This window comes from Empidonax traillii, unplaced genomic scaffold (genome assembly GCF_003031625.1).
Source record: "Empidonax traillii isolate 1590-97213 ecotype Southwest subspecies unplaced genomic scaffold, ASM303162v1 scaffold4:size3804566, whole genome shotgun sequence".
In the NCBI taxonomy this organism is placed as follows: Eukaryota; Metazoa; Chordata; class Aves; order Passeriformes; family Tyrannidae; genus Empidonax; species Empidonax traillii.
The window spans coordinates 3,355,830-3,380,447 of record NW_020955197.1 but is presented as its reverse complement, the minus strand read 5'-3'; the positions used below and the strand labels follow the sequence as shown (position 1 = coordinate 3,380,447).

Sequence of the window (24,618 nt, the reverse complement as noted above, 5' to 3'; positions counted from 1 at the left end):
AGGGGAAGGGAAACAGAAAGTTCTCCCAATGGAAGAAAAAACTCACGACTCAGTTGGTGAAGATCCCGTGGTGAAAAACCAAACCTCCAATCAGCAGACAACTGTGCAGAGAGACAGCAGCAAAAAAACTCCTCTCCCACAGGAAAAGACAAAGAAGAAACCAGGCAGTCTCTCCTCTCTGCTGCCGCCTCCCCTCCCGCTCCAGAGCTGAACTCCCATCCCCCAGAAAAGCCCCACCTCTTTCCATACACACACCCTGGCCTTCTTTCCAATCCCTCCCCCTTCGTTGCCAGGAGATAAATGTCTAGCCATTTAGGTCTCAGGCCAACTTCTTTGTTATCTGATGGCTCATTAAGACATACACGCAGGAGGGGGAAGGGGAAAGGAAAGACAAAATTCTTGCTAAAAATCAGGACTATGACACCAGTTTACGGAAAAGGTGAGCTGGCAGGGAAGACATACGGCCTGACTGATTTCAGGGAGATTTTAAAGGAAACTAGGGAAAAGAGGAGAGCTTACCAACTATGGAAAAAAGGGCTGGTTACTCAGGAACACTTTAGGAATATAGTTAGGTCACATAGAAAGAAAATTAGAGAGACAGAGGCACAATTTGAACTCAATCTAGCCTTCTGTTAGGGATAATAAGAAGTGCTTCTCCAAATACATCAATACCAAAAGGAGGGGAAAAGAAAACCTCCGTTCTTTGTTGGACATGGGGGGGAACATAGTCACCAAAGATGAGGAAAAGACTGAGGTACTTAAAACCTTCTTTGCTTCAGTTTTCAACAGTAAGACAGGTCGTCCTCAGGACAACTAGCTTCTGGAGCTGGTAGGCAGAGCCAGAAAGCCACATAGTCCCCTGTAATCCAGGAGGAAACAGCAACCTGATGAGCCACCTGGCTGCTCACAAGTCTATAGGAACAGATGGGGTCCATCCTAGGGTGATGAGGGAGCTGGCAAAAGAGCTTGCCAAGCTGCTCTCCATCATTTACCAGCAGTCCTGCAGAGGTCCCATATGATTGGAAGTTGGCGAATGTCACACGATCAACAAAAAGGGCTGCAAGGAGGACCCGGGAAACTACAGACCTATCAGCCTGACCTCAGTGCCTGGCAAGGTTTTGGAGCAGATCATCCTGTGTGCAATGACACAGCAGCTACAGGATGGACAAGGGATCAGAGCCAGCCAGCATGGGTTTAGGAGGGGCAGGTCCTGTCTGACCAACCTGATCTCCTTTTATGATCAGGTGACCCACCTGGTGGATGAGGGGAAGGCTGTGGATGTGTCTACCTGGACTTCAGCAAAGCCTTTGACACTGTCTCCCATAATATACTCCTGGAAAAGCTGCAGCCCATGGCTTGGACAGGGGCACTCTGTGCTGGGTCAGGAACTGGCTGGAGGGCCGGGCCCAGAGAATGCTGGTGAACGGGGCTGCATCCAGCTGGCAGCCGGTCACCAGTGGTGTCCCCCAGGGATCAGTGCTGGGCCCAGTCCTGTTTAACATCTTTATGGATGATTTAGATGAGGGGATTGAGTCCATCATCAGCAAATTTGCAGATGACACAAAGTTGGGAGGGAGTGTCTGGAAGGCAGGCAGGGCTCTGCAGAGGGATCTGGATAGACTGGAGAGATGGGCTGACTCCAATGGGATGAAGTTCAACAAGGCCAAGTGCCGGGTCCTGCACTTTGGCCACAACTACCCCCTGCAGCGCTACAGGCTGGGCACAGAGTGACTGGAGAGCAGCCAGGCGGAAAGGGATCTGGGAGTTTGGATTGACAGGAAGCTGAACATGAGCCAGCAGTGTGCCCAGGTGGCCAAGAAGGCCAATGGCATCCTGGCCTGGATCAGGAACAGTGTGGCCAGCAGGAGCAGGGAAGTGATCCTTCCCCTGTACTCAGCACTGGTGAGGTCACACCTTGAGTATTGTGTTCAGCTCTGGGCCCCTCAGTTCAGGAAGGACATTGAGGTGCTGGAGCGGGTCCAGAGAAGAGCAACGAGGCTGGTGAAGGGACTTGAGCACAAGTCCTATGAGGAGAGGCTGAGGGAGCTGGGGTTGTTTAGTCTGGAAAAGAGGAGGCTCAGGGGAGACCTCATCACTCTCTACAACTCCCTGAAAGGAGGTTGTAGCCAGGTGGGGGTTGGTCTCTTCTCCCAGGCAACCAGCAATAGGATAAGAGGGCACGGTCTCAAACTCTGCCAGGGGAGCGTTATAGTCAAATGACCAGATATATTTTTAAAATATAGTAGAAATTTATTAAAAGCAAATAAGCAAAACAGCGCGCTGAGAGACCCGGGGAGACTCCCGTTCCACCAGCAGGTCTGCGCGCCAAAAAACGTGCACTGATCTTTTATATGTGCCATTATCCCCTCCCCTGTAGGTGGCGCTTAGATGACAGCAGCAGGTCCCGGATGAGGGCGGGAAGACAGCAGACTTCTCTTCCCCCCCCCCCCCCCCCCCCCCCCCCCGGCCGTTCCTCTGGACGACTTTTCCCTACCCACATTTTACAGGCACACCCAAACTTACATTCAGAACTTGTTCAACACAAGAAGATATAGCTTGCCATAGTAATACAACATTGTGGCTTGACACCTGCAATTCAAACTAATCAGTAACATTACAAATTTAATTTGATTAGCAAATTATTCACCTTTGCTTTTATTAACTATTACAGGGAGGTTTAGTTTGGATATTCAGAAGAATTTTTTTACAGAGAGGGTAATCAGATATTGGAATGGGCTGCCAAGAGATTAAACATCCCTGGAGGTTTTTAAGATGAGACTGGATGTGGCACTTAGTGCAATGGTCTAATAACCAAGGCGGTGTTGGATCAAGGGTTGGACTTGATGATCTTGGAGGTCTTTTCTAATCAGGTTGATTCTATTTATCTGTATTATTGCTTAAATGTATTTTTCATTAGTTAATATTGGTGAAATAGTCAGTGTGATTGTTTCTGCTTACAATTTCAGTTTAAGTGAATACGGTACTTGTTTAACTTGTCCAAACATGTTAAAGGTATTGAATTTTGAGGCAAAAACATTCAGTCTGGAAAGGGAACACTGACAAAGTCATTCAAAAGGGAAAAGAAGAATATTTTATAAAAGGAACTGTAGCTAATGATGCCATCCAGTTGCTTTAGAGTGCTTCTACTTCACCTTTAATGAATTAGATTTGTCAACAGCATATGTTTTATGCACTACTTCTAATGAAGTGGCATACCAGCACTACAGTGTACTTTGAGGATTATTCCATCAAAGCTTTTTGCTGTCGTAAAGTAGACCTTTTTAAATAATAGATACTAAAAACTACATTTAAATAGCATTAAGGTTGTGACACAAACACCAAATGACAAACTTCAGGCAATTCAAAGTTAGGGCTGACAACTTGTCATTACCTTGCATTGTCATTTTTTAAAAAATAAGCACAATTGCATGATTTAAGGATTGAATGTCAGACTAACTTTAAATTTCTTGCCTTTTGTGGGCTCGAGTTACAACCTTACTGTCATTTTTTCTACAGATTTTTTTAAAATTATGTTTTCAGAAAAATAATAAAAGCAGTGGAAACAGTACAGGCTTTTTTGGCTTTGTTTTTAATTTTAAGCACAGATGAGAGAGTACTGGTTAAAGAGCAGGGGCTATCTTGTTGTCAAACTTAAATACCTAAGTATGTACATGTTCTTTTAAACTTCCTTTGCTTTTGTCTTTGCTGATACTCTTATGGAATTTATGAGTTACAGGAACCTTAGTCCTGGGTTACTTTCACTAAACCCCCAAAAAGTATTAAGAGTTCTCAATTCTTTTCCACATAAATAACCACTTTCTTTTTACTGGACAGTACTGAATAAACCAAGGGTATGTAGAGTATGTAGAAAGACTTGCTAAAGGAACTTTAATTACTTAAAAGAATGTGGAACAAAAGCAGGTGAACAGTTACAGTTATTTCTTACATATTTCTCATTTTGTTGCTGTTAAACGTAATGGAACTTTCTGTTCAGATAAGTTAGCATGCATGTGTAAACACAATCCTTTCAGTCCCTGTGTAGAGGTAATTTCTCAAGGTCTGTAAGTCTAATGAAGGCAATCCATTATTTTCATCATGGTTTTGTCAACTTGATCTGGCACAAACTGGCACTGCTGCCACGTGGTCAGGTCTGCACCAGTCACTCATTTCAGTCACCTTCCCTGTGCCACCAACAGTGCTTATACAGCTGCCTGGTAAACAGGGATTAATAAATAGTCTTGCACAGGCTAAATGGCTGCTACAGAACATTGGTAAGATCCTGTGGGAAAAGGGTCAGAAAATTTGGCCTTTCTTTCAAGTAGTCTGAACCTCTTTTCTTAGTACAGTCAATCAGTTTCTCTTAATTTCTTTTTATTATGTTGCCATTAGTGCATAATAACACAAAAACCTAACTTTAATAAAAATTTGTGATCATTCAAAGAAGAATTGGTTTAGTGAGCTATGTCATCCACTAGTACAGATAAATAATTGGATTGTTTGAATAATAGTCTCTATAATATTTTTAATTCTAAAGATGCCATTTGACTGGGAACATTTAAGTTATGTCAGGTAATGCAGATATAAGGAGTAATGAGGAATACAGTCTGCTTTGTTCTTTTGTTGTAATAAGCTTATCTCTGGTGCACACTGTGATGGAGATAGAAAGTGGAAAAATCATTCCAGTCTGCCTTGCTACTAAAAATCAGAGGATTTGTTCAATGCCATTACATGATACCCACTTGCAAAGCTATTGACTTTTGATTCACTTATTTGGAACAAACTTAAAGTTTCTGAGTAATGTTTAGCTCCAGAGATTAGGGTAAGGGTGTTGTGATGTTACCACTTATCTAGAAAAAAATATGTCGTTTCAATAAATGCTTCACCCCTTTTATATCCTTGAACACTTCCTTCCTTATTCAGAATATGTGCCTTTAACTACTTTTCTCATTGGATATTTTGTTTGCACTTGTAACATCCTCGAAATTGTTTCATGGAGGTGTACAAATGAAAGGAATCTTGGCTCAGGAATTTTACTGGGTGGGTCACAGCAAACATAATTTATCTTACAGATTAATAGAATAGAATTGAGACTGTAAGGTTCACTGTTGAGCTCTTATATAAAAATAATTTGCTTCTGAAGGATATTCATGCTTCTGAAGGATATTCTGCTAGAGTTATTGCTATACTCAGTTTTAGGCAGTTAAACCAAAAAATACATAGATTTAAACTTAAAAATTTGATTGTAGTATACATTTTCAACTTGATTATTACATGGCTTAATAATTTTTTATTTTTTAGGAACAGTTTTAAAATTCTTTGAAATTAATATAAGGGAAAAGAAATTTGCTAAAATATTACTGCAACCCTAGGAAAAAAATTTTACTCTTTTAGTTTGTGATGTCCCCCTTTCTTTCTAGAAACTTGAAATATAGTCTTCCTTCAAAACAACCAAAAACTGATCTTTAGTTTCCAACCAGGTTTTGTTCTGAAGTAATAGGCAAGTAGTGCACATTGTTTACACTGTAGTTGCACTTTGTGGCTGGTTGCACAACTCATTTAAGTCTTGTAATTATGTAAGAAATAATATAGTGCATGGTGTTCACTTATAAGATATTTATGAACACTTGCTCTCTTAATCGTGAAACCAAAGGCTAAGTGCTTTCTGCACTAGAGAATTTAAATTTTACAGCAGTTTGTGTAAGGTAGGCAGGAGGAACCCCTTTCTGCATCACAAATCAGCTGATTGTCTTTCCTTTTTGCACAGTAATTTATGATCTGGTCTTGTTCCAAAGAATGATTTCTTTTCCCCTGTGTGAATGTGTTAAGTAATGATTCCTTCTCTCACCTTTTTACACTCTTGCCCTTATCATGTTTTGAAATAGTATTCTTGATACGGCATCTTCCCAGAAGAGATGGCCGGATGTATTAAAACTATCTGAGTATTCTTGCATAGTACCCACATGGCATTTCCATGGCACATATAGATTAGTAGTATAGAGGTAAACAAACTTAGCCATGAGTACAGGATGTTTCTTTTGTGAGCTGTCAGCTGCAGGACTCTTGGTTGCCATATGATAAGTGTGAAAGTATAGTTTAAGATGTCTTTGAGAAGAAGGAAGTTCCTTTCATGGTAACTATTCCTGTATTTTCCCTTTTTTTTTTTTTTTTTTTTTTTTTTTTTTTTTTTTTTTTTTTTTTTTTTTTTTTTTTTTTTTTTTTTTTTTTTTTTTTTTTTGCTTTTGTAGCATCGTAGTTGAGATGACTTGCACTTCCTGCCAAGAAATAAAGATATAAAATCTTAAAAGTTAGCAGGTAAGACAAAAGTGGGTCAAAATATAGAGAGGGTGCTCTGGGAATATAAAGGCTACCTCTGAGAAACTAGATAAAAAAATCATTTATGTATGAATTGTGAGTTAGCAAGAAGGTCGTGTCTTAAGATTTATTTTTTTTTTATGTTCCCTGACAGTTACAGAACTCCAAACCAGTTAGACACAAGGTTTAGTTTTGCACAGTTATTTTGATTACCATAACTAGATGTGGTGCAGACCTACTTTCATATCAATCAGTATATTTGTACTTTAATATCCTGTTCTACAGGTGCCTTTCCTATATCCTATTTCTGTTCTATTTGGTAGTGCTTAAACCTAAATGATATATAACGTGTGCTTTTTTAATGCATAAAGCTAGCTGGTAGCAGTTTTGAGTTCTGCTCTGAATACAAACTGATGGTTAACTAGAAGTCAAGGCATAGTCAAGACTAAGCACTTCACTTACAGAGGCTTAAATCAGTGTTCTTTTAATTAAAACTGACAATACTATTGGTCTGTGTGTTACTTATTTTTTTTTCTTCTTTAAGTGATCTTTTAATCAGATACTTTTTTTTAGAATAAAAGAACATACAGATCTAATCTGATGCAGACCTGTGGTAGAATCGATATACTGGTGAGTATCAAGATTGTTCTTTAACTAGCCATGCTAAAGGAGAAGAATATGGTAAGCTCTTAAAACTCTTACTCTTCACTATGAAGGAAACAGAAATAAAAGGCAAGTAGGAGGATGTCTGGCCATGAAGATGAGTGACTGATCATGAAGAGCCAGTTGTCAGCCCAAACTATTAAAAGAGCACTAAGAGGCTGCTGTATTAGTGGAAAGTCTAATTCTCTTGCTGTGGAACTCTAAACACCATCTGTGCATATATACCTCTGCATTTTGTTGTGATTTTATAGATTCGTCAAAGATTGTTTTGGTATATGCTGACTAGTTAAGTTAGCAGTGACTCTTTAAAACCGGTTTTGGTTAGTCTTGAATCAGGCCTGTGCATGAGACAGTCATTTGAGGTATTTGAGACTTCTGATGGGAAGCATCTTGGTTATTCTGTTTTCATTTTTCATAGCTAGTAACACTTCACAACCTGATTGCAAACCTGATTTAAGTCAAAATACTAAGGAGCAATAATATTTCAGATGATTAGAGATTGGTGTGCCTATGTGAAGAAAATATTTTATAATAAAATTAATATGCTCTGATTAGTCATATAAACTTCAAATACAATGCTAATTATACAATACTGTGCCTTATCAGAGAAATCAATTACTTTTAAACTGATACTTGTGAAGCAAAGAATTATGTTCTTGAGCTTACTTTGAAGACAAGCCAGCAGAGAGAAAAAATATTACAGATCACATCCTTCTGCAGAACTTATTAGCCTTGAACATGTTTCCTGTTGTCTCATGCTAACTTTTCTTAGCCTGTTGCTGATGCTGTTGAATATAAAGATGTCCTTCTTGAAATTCTGATTTATATTACATTGTTAGCAGCAGCCACTTGGTCAGTCTTAAAAATGTAAAATGATCTTGAAACATCCTATGAGATCTACTAAATTGAAATTATTTATATAATAGTTTTCTTAATTCAGTTAGCTAATGACATGCAATTGTTATCTTTTGCAAGCAATTTTTTTTTTTACTTGAAACTGCTGGCTTCTTTAAACATGACAGTTGTTGGTGAGCTAATCCTGTGAGTCAATCTACACTAAACAAGAAGCTTATCTCAAACCCTTGGCAGCTTCAGTGAAAATTTGAAAGCATGCTTTACAGTAGAGATTGTCAAGAGTGGAACTAATATTTGTCCAGTTGGACAGCTTGCTTTTGTAGTCACTAAATGAAAGTTGAGATTCTGTCTCTTCCTTGAAAGCATCTGTGTCAAGAAAATAATTTGGACTGTTTGTGGTTTGACAGGGATTATTAAAATCAGATGAAGTGAAGGGAAGGAAGTGTAAGAAAGCAAAATTGACAGTGACACTCTCTATTACTTGCAGCTTGGATCATGATGACTATGTTGATATGATAGGTTGTAAATGTTAGGTTCACTATGGGGATGTGTTAAGCAGCAAATACAGTAAAGTGCAGTTATAGATGATTTTTGTGACTTAACAGAAAGCCATCCAGCATTTATTTTCATTGTGAAATTTGAGAGGAGAAGTGTAGCAGAAAATGAAATATTAGAGGGGCAAACAGAAGGAAAAAGGGAGTGGTTTAGAAAAAAATTTTGGGGTTTTTTTTTTTTTTTTTAGTTCATACAGCTTGCTAGTATACTTCAGAGAGAATAAAACTGAGGATTAAGAACTGATGAAACAGGTCATAAAATTTCTTTTTGCATTGACTTGAATTTGGTAGGAATTTTTTAGCATTAATAGTTTTGCTTAAAGTGATCTGAAGTCTTAGGTTGCTGTTGCACATCAATTTTTCATGACTTGCATCTTGCATGCTATTTTTAAATACTGATCTTTTCTGCCACTTCAAGATAAATAATTTAAAAACTCAAATTATTGCAATATTCATATAGCTGAATTTTTAATTGCTGAAGATACATTAACTGCCAACTGTATGCATCTTTTGATGTCTAATGAATATACAATGTATTATTTAATTTTAGTCCTTTGTTTAATCTCTTAGTTTTATAGGTAAACTTTCAGTTTTTTAATAGGCAAGTTAATGCACAAGTAAGACATTTGATTAGTGAAGTTTGAAGAGTGTTGTCATTTCTGTGTGGTTTCCTTTTCTGTTTTCCAGTATGGAAACTTTGCAAAAAATTGTACTTTGGAACAGTTTTTAGTGTAGAGTAGATTTTTAGTGTAGTGTAGATTTTATAGGAAATTAGGGAACTCAAAGAAAAAGAGGTGACACATGAAAGCCTTTGCTGTTATTTAGCATAGCCGTAGCTTCATATCTTTCAAACAATGTCATGCAACATTTGAACAGTTAAGCCATGCCAGCGTCTCATCTACACCTATATTCACATTAGAGAGAAGCATATTAGCATCCATAGTGATTCATCTAGCAGAACAAAAGGGATAAGGGGAGCAGAATGACTGAGGGAAAAGAGGTTACACAGACTTGCAGACTTTCAAAATAAAGGCTGTCACGAGAAGAGATTGAAAACGCAATGGGGACACTGGTAAAGGAGGGGCTCTGATAACAGAGCACACAGAACTTGAGATGTGATAGGAGGGTGCCATACCCTGATGTGGCCTGGATGGGGAAATGTGAAACGCAGACAACCATGCTAAAATAAGAGAGGATTGAAAATGTTTGTAAGGGACAATCTTAGAGGGAGGTACATATCATCTACATACCTTCACATTTACTTCTGTATCCATGTCACCGTATGTTAACCCACCTGCTTGATCTAGGAAAGCTAGTAGATGTAATCTTTTTGGACTTCAGGTAAGCTTTTCATATGGTTTTTCACAGTATCCTTCTGGGCAAAATGTCCAGTGTAGAACTGGATAACTGTGTTACGCATTGGATGAGCAACTGGCTCACAGATCAGTCACAAAGAGTTACAGTGACATCAGGCTGGCAAACAGTTGGCAGTGGGGTTCCACAGGGCTCCATCTTAGGCCCTGTCCTCTTCATCATCTTAATTAACATCTTGAACGCAAAACTCAAAGGAATATTAAGTAAATTTGCCAATGACACTTATTGGGAGGGTCTGTCAACTCTATTAGGGACAGAGAGACCCTGCAGAGAGACCTTGACAAATTAGAGATGAATAATCACCAACCATATGAAGTTCAACAAAGACAAGTGCCAGATTCTGTGCCTGGGGTGGGGAAACCCTGGATAGACGTACATACTGGGAAGTGAGAGGCTGGAGAGCAGCCCTATGGAAAGGGACCAGAGGGTCCTGTCAAGTCGAATATGAGTCAGCAGTGCCCTGGCAGCCAGGAGGGCCAACCGTGTCCTGGGGGCCATCAGGCACAGCATCACCAGCCAGTCCCGCTCTGCTCTGCTTTAGGGCAGCCTCACCTTGAATATTGTGGCAGTTTTAGGCACCACAGTATAAGAAAGACATAAAGCCATTAGAGAGTGTCCAAAGGAGAACAACAAAGATGGTAAAGGGCCCTGAGGGGAAGCCGTCTGAGGAGTGGCTGAGTCACTTGGTGTGTTCAGCCTGGAGAAGACTGAGGGAAGACCTCATGGTAGTCTACAACTTCCTCACAAGGGGAAGTGAAGGGACAGGCACTGATCTCTTCTCTCTGGAGACCAGAGAAAGGACTCAAGGAAATGGCATGAAGCTGAGTCAGTGGAGGTTTAGTTTAGATACCAGGAAAAAGCGAGAGAGTGGCTGAACACTGGAGCAGACTCCCTGGGGAAGTGGTCACGGCAGCAAGCCTGACAGAGTTCCAGAAGTGCCTGGGCAATTGTCTCAGGCACATGGTGTGATTTTTGCAGTGGCCTGCACAGGAAAGGAGTTGGACTCGATGGTCCTGATGCGTTCCTTCCAACTATGAATATTTTATGATTTTATGATTCAGTGGTGGTATTCTTAAGATGCTTTGTGTTCACAAGTACTTCAAAGTGCAGAAATAAAAAATTACCCCAAATTATAATATTCTTAAGTAGAAGACCATTTAAAATTCAGTTTACAGTTGGTGTTAACTTCCTTTAGGCTAATTAAGGTTATGGGAGAGCTGCCTTTCCTGAATATGCAGATTTTACCATGTTACTCAGCCAAATGCCTGTAATTTTGAAAATATCCCTATTTTGTTGGAATCTGTCTCTTGTTTCCTGGTGTCTAGTATACATCAAAGGAGAGATTAGTTAATCAAGCTACATTTTCTACTATCTATTATCTATGGAATGAGTCTAAAGGGCAAGGAGAGGGAAATAAGAAACCTAGAACCTACCATTTAAGTATTCGCAGTGTTTTCAAGTATGAAAAGTAAAATAATTGTTTAGAGATTCAGAACACACCAGATCAGAGGAGATGCTCCTGGCAACAGTGAATATGAATTATTTTGTAAACTTCTAGAGTTAATGTCAGATTCCTCATTGCTTGTCCATGTTAGTGTGTAATAGTTGTACTGTTTTATTTGTAATATAAACAATGGAAATGCATTTCACAATTCATACAATGTACTATTTTTTACTGCACATGTAGTACACATTTACTCTTTGGCACAAGGTAGTCTGTGAAGATGTAATTTAACATTTCAGTTCCTATTGAGATGTGTAATTCAGCTTACATCCCTTTCCTTTTATAATTAATTTTTAGAGCAGAGCTTTCAGTTGTGGTGAAGGTGTGTCTTTATAATATTTTCTGTAAAGAATTTAATGTACACCAGTATTTGTAGTTAGAAGAAGTTTTCCTTCCACTTCTTCCTCCCTGCTGAGATTAATTCATGCAAATGTAAGGGAAAGGGCTTGGAATCTTTTCCTGAGAAATGGAGATGAGGATACCAAGGGCTTTTGGTGAGCCTCTACAGAGGCTATGGTCAGCAAAATCTGCTCCACACAGTGATTAAACACTTGTTGATTTCTAAGGGATAATATCCCCTTTACATTTCTGTCAGTGTTTTGTGTAAAGGGATGATTTGTTTTAGTAGTATGTAGTGGCTTTTCTTCCTAGAACCACTGGAGTTAGAAACTAATGCTATATTTTAGTAAAATATTAGTCTCCTGCCTTTATCTGATACTAGCTATTAATAGCTTGTTGGAATAGTAAAATAATGTAAACAGAAGAAAAATTGCCCTACACAGAGTTCATGCACTGGGCTGTTGAATCCCTTTTGGAAATGTGGCAATGATGGAAGAGTGGTTTTGAGCTGCATTGCTCTATCACCTCTCACTCTCTTCAAGCAGCTCTGGGTGTTCAAAAATGACTGATAGATCAACTATAGAATTTGTAAGAAAGGACAGTGAATATGTGATATTAAGAAATATGGTTACTTCAAATGAGGATGTGCACATCAGTTCAGGTGAAGTGCAGCAGTTCATGGGACAGTTCACATAAGCAGGGCATGTAAGAGGGCGCAGTCACCCTCCCAGCTCCTGAGGCGTGCTTTCCTAGTGGTTTTTGCCCACCCAGCTAGAGTAGGCCCAGAAATGGATTCCACATAGTTGAAAGCTGATGCTAAAAGGAGAGTAGTGACCCAGATGGAGCTCCCTCATAAGCATGCAGCTGTCCAGGTCTCTAGCTGCATGGAGTGTTTGAGCCTGGCCTGCTTAACTGTGACCAGGTGGATGACCTGCTCAGCCTAGTAGCAGAGCTTGAAGAGGAGAAGTGGACAGGCTGAGGAGTATCAGGCATCATGAGAGAGAAATATGGTCGTGGAGTTACACGCTTCCATCCTTGTGAGAAATGCTGCAGATGGAAGCTTGGCAAGAGTCAGAGGAAACCTGATGCTCTCTCCATCAGGCAGAAGGAGGGGAATTGAAGCAGGTCCCTACTCAGGGCAGCAGGATAATCTGCTGCCAGCCTCATTTGCCTTTCCAAGTTGCACTTATGGAATAGGTGTGAGGCTCTGAAACTTGAGGGTCAGGCAAATGATAGTGAAGGTGAAGGTCTAGAAGGTCTACCCTGTGGATAGCTCAGAACAAGTCAGTCAACCAGATGCATTACAATTACAGCTGCTGAGAAAGAAGGAAGAGTAGTTCTCTTCTGAGGGGAACTGAGGGCCTGTATGCTGACTGGACCCATCCCAGGGAATTTTGCTGCATCCCTGGGGTTTGGGTAAGAAATATTGCTGGAAGACTCCCAGGACTTATTTAGCCCTCTGGTTATTACCCACTTTGGGTTGTCCAGGTCAGCAGGAAGAGGTTGAGGAGTTCTAGGACAATTAAAAGGACTTCAAGGCACTGGGATGACTGGTTGAAGAGAAAGGAGCTCAGGTGGTGTTTTCCTCAGTCCTTTTGGTAGCAGGGAAGAATGTTGAAAGGAACAGGAGAACCCACCCGAATCAACACCTTGCTTAATTCAAGTGCCATCAGTGGAATTTTGGCTATTTTGGTCATGGAGCAGTTTATACAGCACCCAGCTTGATACAGACAGATGGTGTTGATCTGTATAAAAGGGGGGAAAGGATGCTAGCCCATGAGTTGACAGGGTTGAAGGAGAGGCCTTTAAACTAGGTTTGAAGGGGGAAGGGGATAAGAGCAGGCTCACTAGACATGAGCCTGGAGGCAGTATGCCAGTGTTGGGGGTGAAATCAGTAGTCCAGCTGAAGTGCATCTATACCAGTGCACACAACAGGGGTAACAAACAGAAGGAGCTGGAAGCCACTGTGCAGCAGGAAAGCTGTGACACAGTGACCATCACAGAAACATGGTGAAACGACTGCATAAGTGGAGTGCAGTGGATGGTCAGGAGCTCTTTGTAAGGGACGGGTGAGGAAGGAGAGGCGGTGAAGGAGCTCTCTACATTAAGGGAGTGTTTTGGCTCTACAGAGCTCAAGGATAGTGGTGATAAGGTTGAGTGCCTCTGGGTAAGAATCAGGGGAAAGGCTAACAAGGCATTCTGGTGGGACTGTTACAGACCATCCAACCAGGCTGAAGAGATAAATGAAGTATTCTGTAAGCAGCTGGCTAATGTTTCCTGACTACCAGACCTTGTTCTTGTGGGAAACTTAAGCCTGCCAGATATCTACTGAAAACTCAGCATGGAGAGGAGGCAGTCTAGGAGGTTCCTGGAGCATGTGGAAAATAACACAACAGTAAGAGAGTCTCCTGGGGTAGTGCTCTGCTAGACCTGCTGTTTATGAGCAGAGAAGGGCTGGTGGGAGATGTGGTAGTCAAAAGCCATCTTGGGCATAGCAATCACAAAATTACAGAGTTTTTGACTCGATGAAGTAAGGAAGGGGGTCAACAAAGCCACTATCTTGAACTTCTGGAGGACAGACTTTGGCCTGTTCAGGACACTGGTTCAGAGAGTCCCTTGGGAAAGGGCCCTTAATAACAAAGGGGTCCAGGAAGGCTGGAAAGACAGAAATCTTAAAGGGATAGGAGGGCCATTCCTGTGTGCCAAAACCAAGCAATTTGTGAAGAAGATTGGCCTGGATGAACAGGGAGATTTTACTGGAACTTGCGGGGGAAAAAAGAGAGTTTATGATATTTGGAAGAAGGAGCAGGCAACTCAGGATAGAGTACAAGGATGTCGTTAAATCATGTAAAGAGAAGGAGAGGCAAAAGCTCAGCTAAAACACAATCTGGCAACTGCTGTGAAAGATAATAAAAAGTATTTTTATAAATACATTAATGACAGAAGGACGTCCAAGGAAAATCTCCATCCTTTATTGGACAAGGAGAGGAAACATTGTCACCAAGGACAAGGGAAAGACTAAGGTACTTAATGCCTTCTTTGCCTCAGCCTTCAACAGAAAGAACTGTTATCCTCAGGGCAGTGAGTCCCTGGAAGTAGTAGATAGGGATGTGGAGCAGAATAGGCCCCCTACAGTTCAGGAAAAAGTAGTTAGTGACAGGCTGTGCCACTTAGACACCCACAAAGCTATGAAGCCAAATTGGGTTCACCCAGGGGTACTAAGGGAGCTGGCAGAAGAGCTTACCAAGCCACTCTCTGTCATTTACTGTTAGCCCTGGTTAACGAGGGAGGCCCCAGAAAACTGGAGGTTGGGCAATGTAACCCATGTCTACAAGAAGAGTTGGAAGGAGAAACTGGTTGAAATAAAGTCCTGTCAGCGTGACCTCAGAGCCTGGGTAGTATGGAACAGATCATATTTAGGTTATTTCGTGACACATGCAAAACAACCAAGGAATTAGGCCCAGCCAGCATGGGTTTAGGAAAGGCAGGTCCTGCTTGACCAACCTGATCGCCTTTTATGGCCAGGTGACCTTCCTGGTAAATGAGGCTGTGGATGTGTCTACCTGGACGTTCTACTGGAGAAGCTGTCAGCCCTCAGCTTGGACAGGTGCAGTCTCCACTGGATTAAAAACTGGCTTGATGGCCGGGCCCAGAGAGTGGTGGCAAATGTGCTGCATCCAATTGGCAGCCGGTCGCTAGTGGGATTGATTCCCCAAGGCTGAGCTGTGGGCCCAGTCCTGTTTAATCTCTTTAGTGGTGGTGTGGACGAGAGGATCAAGTCTACCCTCCGTAAGTTGGCAGATGACACTAAATTGGGCAGAGTGTTGATCTGCTGGAGGATAGGAAGGCTCTATAGAGGCATCTGGACAGGTTGGATCAGTGGGCCGAGGTCAGCTGTATGAGATTCAGTAAGACAAAGTGCTGGTTCCTGCACTTGGATCCCACCAATCCCATTGCAGTGCTACAGGCTGGAGGAAGAGTGGCTGGAAAGCAGCACAGCAGAAGAGGACCTGGGTGTGGTGGTTGACAGCTGGCTGAACATGAGCCAGCAATATGAGTGGGTGACCAAGAAGGCCAATGGCATCTTGACCTGCATCAAAGATAAGTTGCATGAGGAATAGCATTGTTTTCCTTTTGTTGAACAATTATTCCAGTTATTTTTGATTGAATATAAAAGTATGTGATTGTCTATGAAAAGTCTTGAGATTCAGTCATACAGCAGCTACTGCAAGGTAGAAATACCACCTGGATGTTTTGAGAGCTAATAAATCCACAGGTTTGCCAAGAACTCATGCTCTATTTAAGTCATCTATTTGAAATAATCTGACAAGAACATGGACAAGAACATGAACATGACCGTGATACTTTTATAAAATAATTTAAACCAAATCAGTGCTGCAAAATTTCATTTCTTTGGATCTATAACTTACCTAGTTTAAGAAAGTGTGTGTTAAGTTTAAGGAAGTGTGCATATATAAACTATTAATGTTTACTCTGTTACCTACCTAAAAATGATGTAATGGTTCTTTAAAGTTATAATTTATCTAATTTTTCTTTGTTCTTACTTCTTTCTTAATAAGTATTGTACCCAGATTCTGTCTAATTGAACTTTCGATATTTGGAAGTCCAGCACAGAAACATCTAAACCTTAGGTCTCACGATCTATAAAACTTGCTTTCTTTTATACCATAGGAATTGTAATCTGTTTTCATACTGTGTATTCTTCAGCTAACACATAGGCCTAGGCAGTCATGTTTTGTGGTAGTTGAGAATAAAATGCTAGGCAAGAAAACTCTGTTTTGAGAATTTGCTTACCCATTTACTCTGCTGTATTCAACAGAGTAGCAGCTGGATGTGAGGAACACGGCCAGTGAAAAACATAGTATAATTTAAAAGACTCTGTAACCCTGGGGAGTGTTGACAACTGGTGTAATTGGATACTTATGTCAGTGTGGCAGCATTTGGTTATGAAGAGAGAAAGCAATGACATTTTATTTCTAAAATGTTTATTTTTTAAAAAAAAAGTTAATAAACATGTACAAAATGTTTGTTTGCAAAATTTTTATTACAGTGAATTTTTTTAATAGAAGTGAACTATTTCTTAGGTAATATAGGAGTTGTGAAGAAAAAAAATCCCTTATGTGAAGAATTACTCTCAGTGCCTCACTTTATCTTTTCTGGAAGAAGTGAAACTCAAAAAAAAAAAATTGATAGAGAACAAAATTTGAATATTTAAAAAATAAGATATGTAAAGTACTAGATTAAACATTCCCAGTATAATCAATACTGCATTCAATATAATTGAAGGTGATGAAATGTAGCCTTTATGCTATGATTTTAAACTAGTCTTTAAGAATTTTGTTAACTAAAAGGGGAAAAAAATGAAAACAACACAAACAAATCAGAAGGCTCTACAGCTATGTCCTGATTCTGGCTGGGACAGGATTAATATTTTGTAGCAGCTGGGAGGGGGTCAGACTAAGGCCCAGATGTTATTCTGTACCACCTCACCTCAGTGCCAGGGGTGCAGCAAAGGGAGTCTACTGGTCAGGTGTATTGTGGTGGTGGTTTGCAAGTTCCAGTGTGGTGAGCTTTCTCATGTGTGAATTTTTTGCCTTTCTTGTACACCTTTTTATTACTATTGTTCCTGTTACTGTTAATTTTTCTTACCTCATTGCTGTTTCCAGTAAATTTTTTTTTATCTGAACCCATAATCTTTACCTTTTGTACCTCCAGTTCTCCTCTCCACCCTGTTGCAGGGAGTGATCCTGCGTTTCATGATTTGGAGTGGTTTCAGTGGAAACACTAAATTGGGAACACCATTCCTAAACCATGAAAACATGGTAAAAGCATTCAGTGTATAATTTTACTTATGGTGTGGGTTTTTTCAAGGAGAGAGAAACAGAAGCTTGAAAGTCCTTTTGAAGGTGAGAAACTGAAGAAGCAGCATTATATGACTGTATTATGCTTTAGAGTCTGACTGATGTATTGGGCCATAGGTAATATTGCATGAAACTTTACAAGGTGAGTTATGCCAGCAAAAAAAAAAAAAAAAAATTCAACATTTCATTTAAGACATGAAAAATGAAAAAAGGAATTATATTTAACGGACATTTTCAGTTATCAATGAAATGTTTCATATGACCCTATGTAGAAATTAGTAATAATATAATAATAGTATTTGGGAAAAAAACCTGAAATCCATTACATTTATAGTACTAAACAAGCTTTTACGACTGTTACTATAAGCATGGACCAACTTAAGAGACATCTCTGTGGAGGGCTTTTGTATTTCATTTTTTTATAATGGACATTTTTGAAGCTCTCCGCTTTAAATTGAGTAGTAATGAAAGAAAATAGAAAGTGTGGCAATGAAGGGACTGATGCAGCCTACCTTTTAAAAGCTGTGGTCACAGACTTTTTTTGTATTTATTTTTAAATATAATAGTTTCATTGGAAGGCTATTTCCTGTTCAAATTCTAACTCTGTATCCAATGTACTGAGCTACAAGACCTTAAAGGTCTTGATATTTCTCTCTTTTAAATACCATAGTCCTTTAAGAGTATTGTCTCAGGATGGAGGATTTTTCCAATAAACAAGATATGAAAAGGCTTTTATGGTCTAGTATAGAAGTAGCTAGCATGGATTTATAAGGTTTTTAGTTGAAAATTATATACTTTTGGTTCTTTACTAGTGTGTTAAAAGATAAGTTCTTTCAGCACAGTTCTTACAAATCTGTGCAGTTTTAGACATTAATGTCAAGTAAGATAGGAGTTCTGTAGCAGCCTTGTCTTTCTGAGTTTCTAAAGTGAAAAGACACAAAATTAGAAAGCTCAAATATTATGCCTAAATAGCACTTCTTATTTTCACAATTAAAAAGGCAGCTCTGCAGAGGATGCACTGTACATACCTTGTGTTCCTGTTCTTGAGGAAAAAACAATGCCATGCAGTCCTTCCTGGGAAACTAGTTGTTGTTCTCACACATTTTCTCATACCACTATGCAAATTTGACTCAATACATATGCTCTCTTCTAGAGCAGTTGAAAATAAATTAGATACTATAGTCTATTTTGAAATTATTCCTTTTACTTTATAGTTTATATATATTTTATATTTTCTTGGCTAAGAAGATTCTAAGAAAACATACTGTAGGTATTTTTAGTTAGGCTTCTAAGAATCTCTTTTCTATGCTTTAGCAATTACTTTAGTCTACTGATTGGTAATTATTGTTGTAATTGAAAAACATTTCTAAAATGTCCATCATTCATAAAACATATTAATTTAACAATTATATTGATTGATGTAGTCTTAACTGGGGACAATGCCAGACTAATTTTGTCCTGTGTTTGTGTATGGCAATGGCAGAAAAATTGATTGATGAATTTTTTTTGGTAAGGCCTTAAACCATACCTAAAGAAGATATAATTGTGCCAGATTTATCCTTTTTAAAAAAAAAAAAAAATAACTTGTTAAATATAGTAGAACTACAGGCACAAAAAAGGCATCTTGAATCTTGAAAAACAGAAAAGGAAAAAAAACACTTGCACTTGTACATGGACAGTTGTCACAGTTCTGTGTTTAGTAACTGTAAGACTGATAAGGAGGTAGGGAGAGCCACTAGGTTTAACAGATGGATTCCGAATGTTTGTGGACTTCTTGTCTGAGAGTGGTTTTGTTTATAAATGTCGAATCTCAGATGTTGTGATCACTTTAGGATTCCTGCATCAAGATAACTAACTGAGAGACAAAGATGATATAGGACTGTTTCATTCAAGAGCTACTCAGCAAATGGCCATTTCTTCTTTACTGAAGGTTATGAAATCACATTATCCATTACTCCTTTCTTCTGCCGTTATACTCAGGAGTTTCATTGCAACTCCAGATGGCGTGTTCCTCTTTTGAAGTCGCTGCCTTTGACCAATAGTGTTTGATTAAGTTTATGTAAATGAAAATTCTCTCCTTGTCTTTGAACATCTCTTACCAGTCCCAAGTACCAGCAAATTCAAAAAAACAGTGCTGATTCCTTTGCTTTCTATTCTCATCATTTCACTTTCTGTGACTCAAACAACTGGGGAGAGACAACAGGGAAAACTCATGATTTTTAAGTTCTTGTGCCTAGAAATGCCTAGAAAACAGGACTAAGCTACACAGTTTAAAAAACTCACAGATATTAAAAATAGTACTATATGTAATTTGTCAAAAATGTGCATTTTCACAGTCCTTTTTCAAGGCTTTTGACAGTATTATGATTAAATGGCTGTTATAGCTGCCTTAGAGCACTGCATTCTGATATTACAGCTTTAGATGGAAGGCACAACTTTCTCTTTCATCCACAGTGAGGACTGTGTTTCTTCAGATACATTTAATTCCCACTCTCTTATTTGGTGACTGTTATAACGGCAGAATTTGAGAGAAAAACTATTTTCAATAGGGTTACAAATTTAATTAGAGATACTTAGAATCTCTCTTTGAAAAACATAAACATATCTTAGGTGTGTGGTGGATAATAATTGATGACTATAAAAGTAAAATTTAAATGTAAGTTTATGACAACAGCAAATGTGGAAAGTCTGCAGGGGGAACAATGCAAGATGATTTTATTAAAACTTTTTTCAAAGTTCTTTGTGGCATTCAAAATATTTAGTAAGTAAAACCATCATGAAGACTGTTTTGGTTTGGGTTTTTTTTTTTGTGTGCAATAAATGTCTTTTTTACTGGAAGAATATGGTATTCTTTTTGTAAATGCTGTGTATGCTTTAGCAAAGTGTGGGAAGTAGGTGAAAGGTAACTTGGAAAATTTAAATAGAGATCTTGAATACATATTAAAAGAAACAAATATGGGTTATGTTCTTTTATAGAGAGAATTTTTAATTTCATTTCTTTTACAAGTCTTTATTTTAAACAGTAATACATTTTTAAAGGATTTTTACCACAGAAAATTGGGTAAAAGGCTTTTACTGTGTCAGAGTAGAGTAGAACTCAAGAAATTGTAGTTTTTAAATGGATTTCTTGTGTAAGCTCTATGTGGTTTTCAAAAAAAAAATATTCAGACTACTTACACATTCAAAACAGTAGGAATTTCAGATTGAATAGTAGTATCTCAGGCCATTGCCGTCACTGTTGCTGCCTGCTGTGTGATTACAGATGACATCTTCTGTGCTGTAAAGCAGCTGGAAACAGTTATGCAACTAAAGATAGATAAAGGAAATCACTGTTAAGGTGATGGTTTGAAAGCGTAAGCTGAGTTGTGAAAGCTCTTACCAATTCTGTCGTCCTCTTTTAGCTTTGCTAGGGCAACAAAGAGATATATTCTGTAAGATAAGAAGCAGTATCAGAAAAAAGCTTCAGTGATTTGGCTAATTTTCTGTGCTTATGGTGCTGCAGTTTGACATATTCCTGTTTTCAAATTATGGATACATTGACATCCCTTTTTTAAAGTAATGCCTAGTGGCAACAATTTTCTTTTATTGTCCGGGATATGAGTGGAATGGGAGCTTTAGAAGTAAAACTCGTATAATGTTAGAGGACATTCTCAAATATTTAGATTGGCTGTAAAATAATCTAGAAAATTTGATTGCCATGGTGCTTTAATTTTACCTAGTCAAAGCATTTTGTGCTGTTGTTAAATTGAGATATGTATTAGTTTATAGTTTCTAAATATATTTTATATGTGCAAGTTACTGTTTAACTTCTATTTAAAAGGTATCTAGAAACATGCTAAAGGTAATATTTGAAGCATTTGAAAATAAGGGTCTCGTACAAGAATTAAAATAGTACGTTGTCATTAACTGAAATTAATAATAGGTCATGAGTTCTTTAGAATTACTTTAAAGATTGAATTATGAAGTTGTAAAATAATGAGATTAGTTTTTACAAATCTTCATTTAGAAATCAGTGATTTGAATAAAAAATATCAGTCTGCTAGTTTTTTTATCCACTATAGAGGCTTGTTCACTTAGTGTTACATGCCATGGATTGTGGGTTCCATTAAATATCTGCCAGAGCATAAGAAGTAGATTCTGTTTAGGATTAGATAATTTCTTCAGATTATTTCATACACAGTAATGTGGGTATAAAAGTATACCTTTGGATTTTATTGAAACATTAATGGTTTCTTTTGTGTTTTCTTTCCTGAAAACCTACTGTGTATTTTGTTCAAGTAAGTGCTATAGTGCTCAAAGACAGATCTCCTCAGATCTGTATCATATGAAATGTTATACTGCCTTACACTTCACATTTTACTTAGTATTTGCATAAATGTATACAAGGCATTTGGAAACACATGAAAGTTTAACGTTTAGTTTTAAGGTTACCAAAGTGCTATCAGTCATTATGAGAAACCATGTCTAACTTTACACTTACTGCTTTAGTGCTGCTATGATTTTCTTGAACACATAAGTACTATGATTTATTTCAAAGGGTCCAACAGACCAGCTGATTAATTTTCCTCTAGAGTTAAGCGATTGATTCAGAGCAAACTCCAGGTAAACTGAAGTTTAAAACTGTATTTTGATTTTTTTTTGCTCCCCAAAGTGTTCTGTGAAACTATAATACAAAATTTGCCTGACATTCTCTATGAGTGATGCTGTCCTGTCGTATTTGAAACCCACTGAAGTCATAGCAAGAATCTTAACTATCTGAAGTGTGTCTGAAAATAAAGGAGTAACATTGATGAGTATATACCAGTAACTGACTCTATCAACACATTCTAAAAAAGCTGCAATGAGTTTGTATGCTACGAATATGACCTATTAGTATTTTACCCAGTCTAATGAAGAACTCATAGTTTGTATTTTAAAAAAAATAATGTGTGTGTCAAAGAGTGGGATATATTTATTAGCTGGATTTCTACAGAATGTTAGTTTATGAATCTATAGTTAAACATTGTGATTTATACATACATAGAGGTATAGTGTAGATGTACATATTCAACAAAAGTGCTCATAAAAAAATCTATTCAATATTTAGGTTCACACTGCTTTTATAAACTGTAGGTCTGCGAACAAATGCTTATTATAGTAAATATAAACATTACAAAGTAATCTTAGAAATCCCATGGAGTTTCCGGTGTATGTTTGTACTGGAAGGTTTTCATAATTACATTTATTGAATTGTTTTATCAGAATGAAGAAAAACCCAATTGGAAATAAGTATAATATTATATATAGAACTTCTATGAGTAGATTTCTTCCTTTTGATTGACACTGAAAAAGAAAACATACATGCAAAAGTGCTCTTCAGCTGTAAACATTATATGAATCAGAAAAGCAAGAAGTATCTGTTGTATCAAATCAACTGTTCCATAATATTTTTTCTAATAGGGCGTATGTTTTTTGGTAAAAATTGTTTCTTAACATTACACTTACTAAAAGTGGGAAATTGTTACAGTGATACTATGGGTTAAAATAAAAGACCTGAAAAATATTTTTTTATAAACTAAATTGTACATAGGTTAAATTTCTTGAGATTGACAGCTACATTTGAAAAGAACTGGGCCTGTTAAGATACAGACTTACAGATTTGCTCCTGAAGCAGGTTTTCTAGGACCATTTGTCTCAAAATATACAATATTTCGCTGTAATAATAAATAGAAATATGACAGAATAATTCTATTTATGCAGCTTAATAACAAGTGTTTTATGTTCTTTACAGAAAAAATGGGTTATTAGTATCTAAAATACTTCAACAGAATTTGGAGTTTCAGAACAGAATTCTTTTCCCATATTATTCCTAATAATAAAAATTCTTAGAAATTGATTACTTTCTTAATAAACATTGGCTTTTTTGCCATCAGAGGAGCGTTGTGTCATACTAGCTCTCAGAGAGCAGCAATGACTGTCTGCTTGCTCTTCGGAGCACTGGGAGTGAAGGGGGAAAAGCCAAATGGCAGGGAAGGGACCTTGCTGATGCCCATGCTGCTGCCTCCAAGGGAGGCAAGTGGGGCAGGCACCAGCTGCTTAGAGTTCAGGTCATCAGACAGTTAAAGTCGATTAGCGCATTGAAGGCCCTGATGCTGGTTCCACTAAGAACTAGCAAAATTTCTTCTCAATTGTGCTAATTTTTATTTTGATGTTCTTTTTTTCTTCTGAAACATTTTTATATTTGACTTCTTCTTATGATTAGGGAAAGTCTTGTATTAGATAAATTCTTAGATTTTTTAAAGAAGAAATTAGTATTAACTAATAAAACAGTATTTAAAGACTGAATAATCAAATGTTGCTTTCTTTTCCATAAACCAAGACTGAAAGTAGTAATTGCTCTATTTTGACAAGTGAATCAAAGAAGTATGACATAGAAGTCTTGCAGGAATGCATGCATGAAAATAAGGCTGTCATGTTTACAAAATGATTTTTTTTGTATGGTGAATTTTTCAAACAGTAAACCATACTGATATTTTTCTGAGTAACACAAATTTCTTTTGGCTATCCTTTAAGGAAAAGAGATAGGAATTAATATAAATACACAATTTTGATTGTGCACATATTTTATAAAAACTCTAAGTTGTTCCAAACTGCTACTATTTTTGCATTAACATATATCGGTTATACAGTTCATTTTACACCAGCCATACTCTTCTGCAAGAATAGAATAGAATAGAATAGAATCATAGAATAGAATAGACTGGGTTGGAAAAGACCTCCAAGATCATCAAGTCCAACCCCTGATCCAACTCCAATTACTATAGCATGGCACTAAGGGTCACATCCAATCTCTTTTTAAAAACCTCCAGGGATGGTGAATCCACCACCTCTCTGGGTAGGCCGTTCCAGTGCCTGATTACCCTCTCTGTAAAGAATTTCTTCCTAACATCTAACCTAAACCTCCCCTGGCAGAGCTTGAGCCCATGTCCCCTTGTCCTATTGTTGGTTGCCTGGGAGAAGAGACCAACCCCCACCTGGCTGTAACCTCCCTTCAGGTAGTTGAAGAGAGTGATGAGGTCACCTCTAAGCCTTCTCTTCTCCAGACTAAACAACCCCAGCTCCCTCAGCCTCTCCTCATAGGACTTGTGCTCAAGTC

General features: G+C 38.2%; 1 protein-coding gene and 1 long non-coding RNA gene across 6 annotated transcripts in view; one reads left to right on the top strand and one right to left on the bottom strand.

Annotated features, from left to right (window-relative positions):
• Positions 1–24,618, top strand: part of KIAA0825 (KIAA0825 ortholog) — a 238,079-nt gene that overhangs the window by 11,263 nt on the left and 202,198 nt on the right. For 2 of the 5 annotated variants that reach the window (XM_027878158.1, XM_027878149.1), the window contains exons 2-4: positions 6,246–6,312; positions 6,886–6,993; positions 8,573–8,636. The exons of 1 other annotated variant lie outside the window; for it this stretch is intronic. In XM_027878158.1, coding sequence (XP_027733959.1) covers positions 8,628–8,636 — 9 coding nt within the window. In that variant the 5' untranslated portion in view covers positions 6,246–6,312; positions 6,886–6,993; positions 8,573–8,627. Of the gene's footprint in view, positions 1–6,245; positions 6,313–6,885; positions 6,994–8,572; positions 8,637–13,977; positions 13,997–24,618 lie in introns of those variants that run through there. 2 more of the 5 variants (XM_027878166.1, XM_027878142.1) reach the window with 1 other exon arrangement.
• On the bottom strand, positions 6,237–9,865 carry LOC114054766. Its single transcript, XR_003570584.1, has 2 exons — positions 9,679–9,865; positions 6,237–6,272 (listed from the first exon to the last, which is right to left on the bottom strand). It is a non-coding gene; the product is annotated as an uncharacterized LOC114054766 (long non-coding RNA).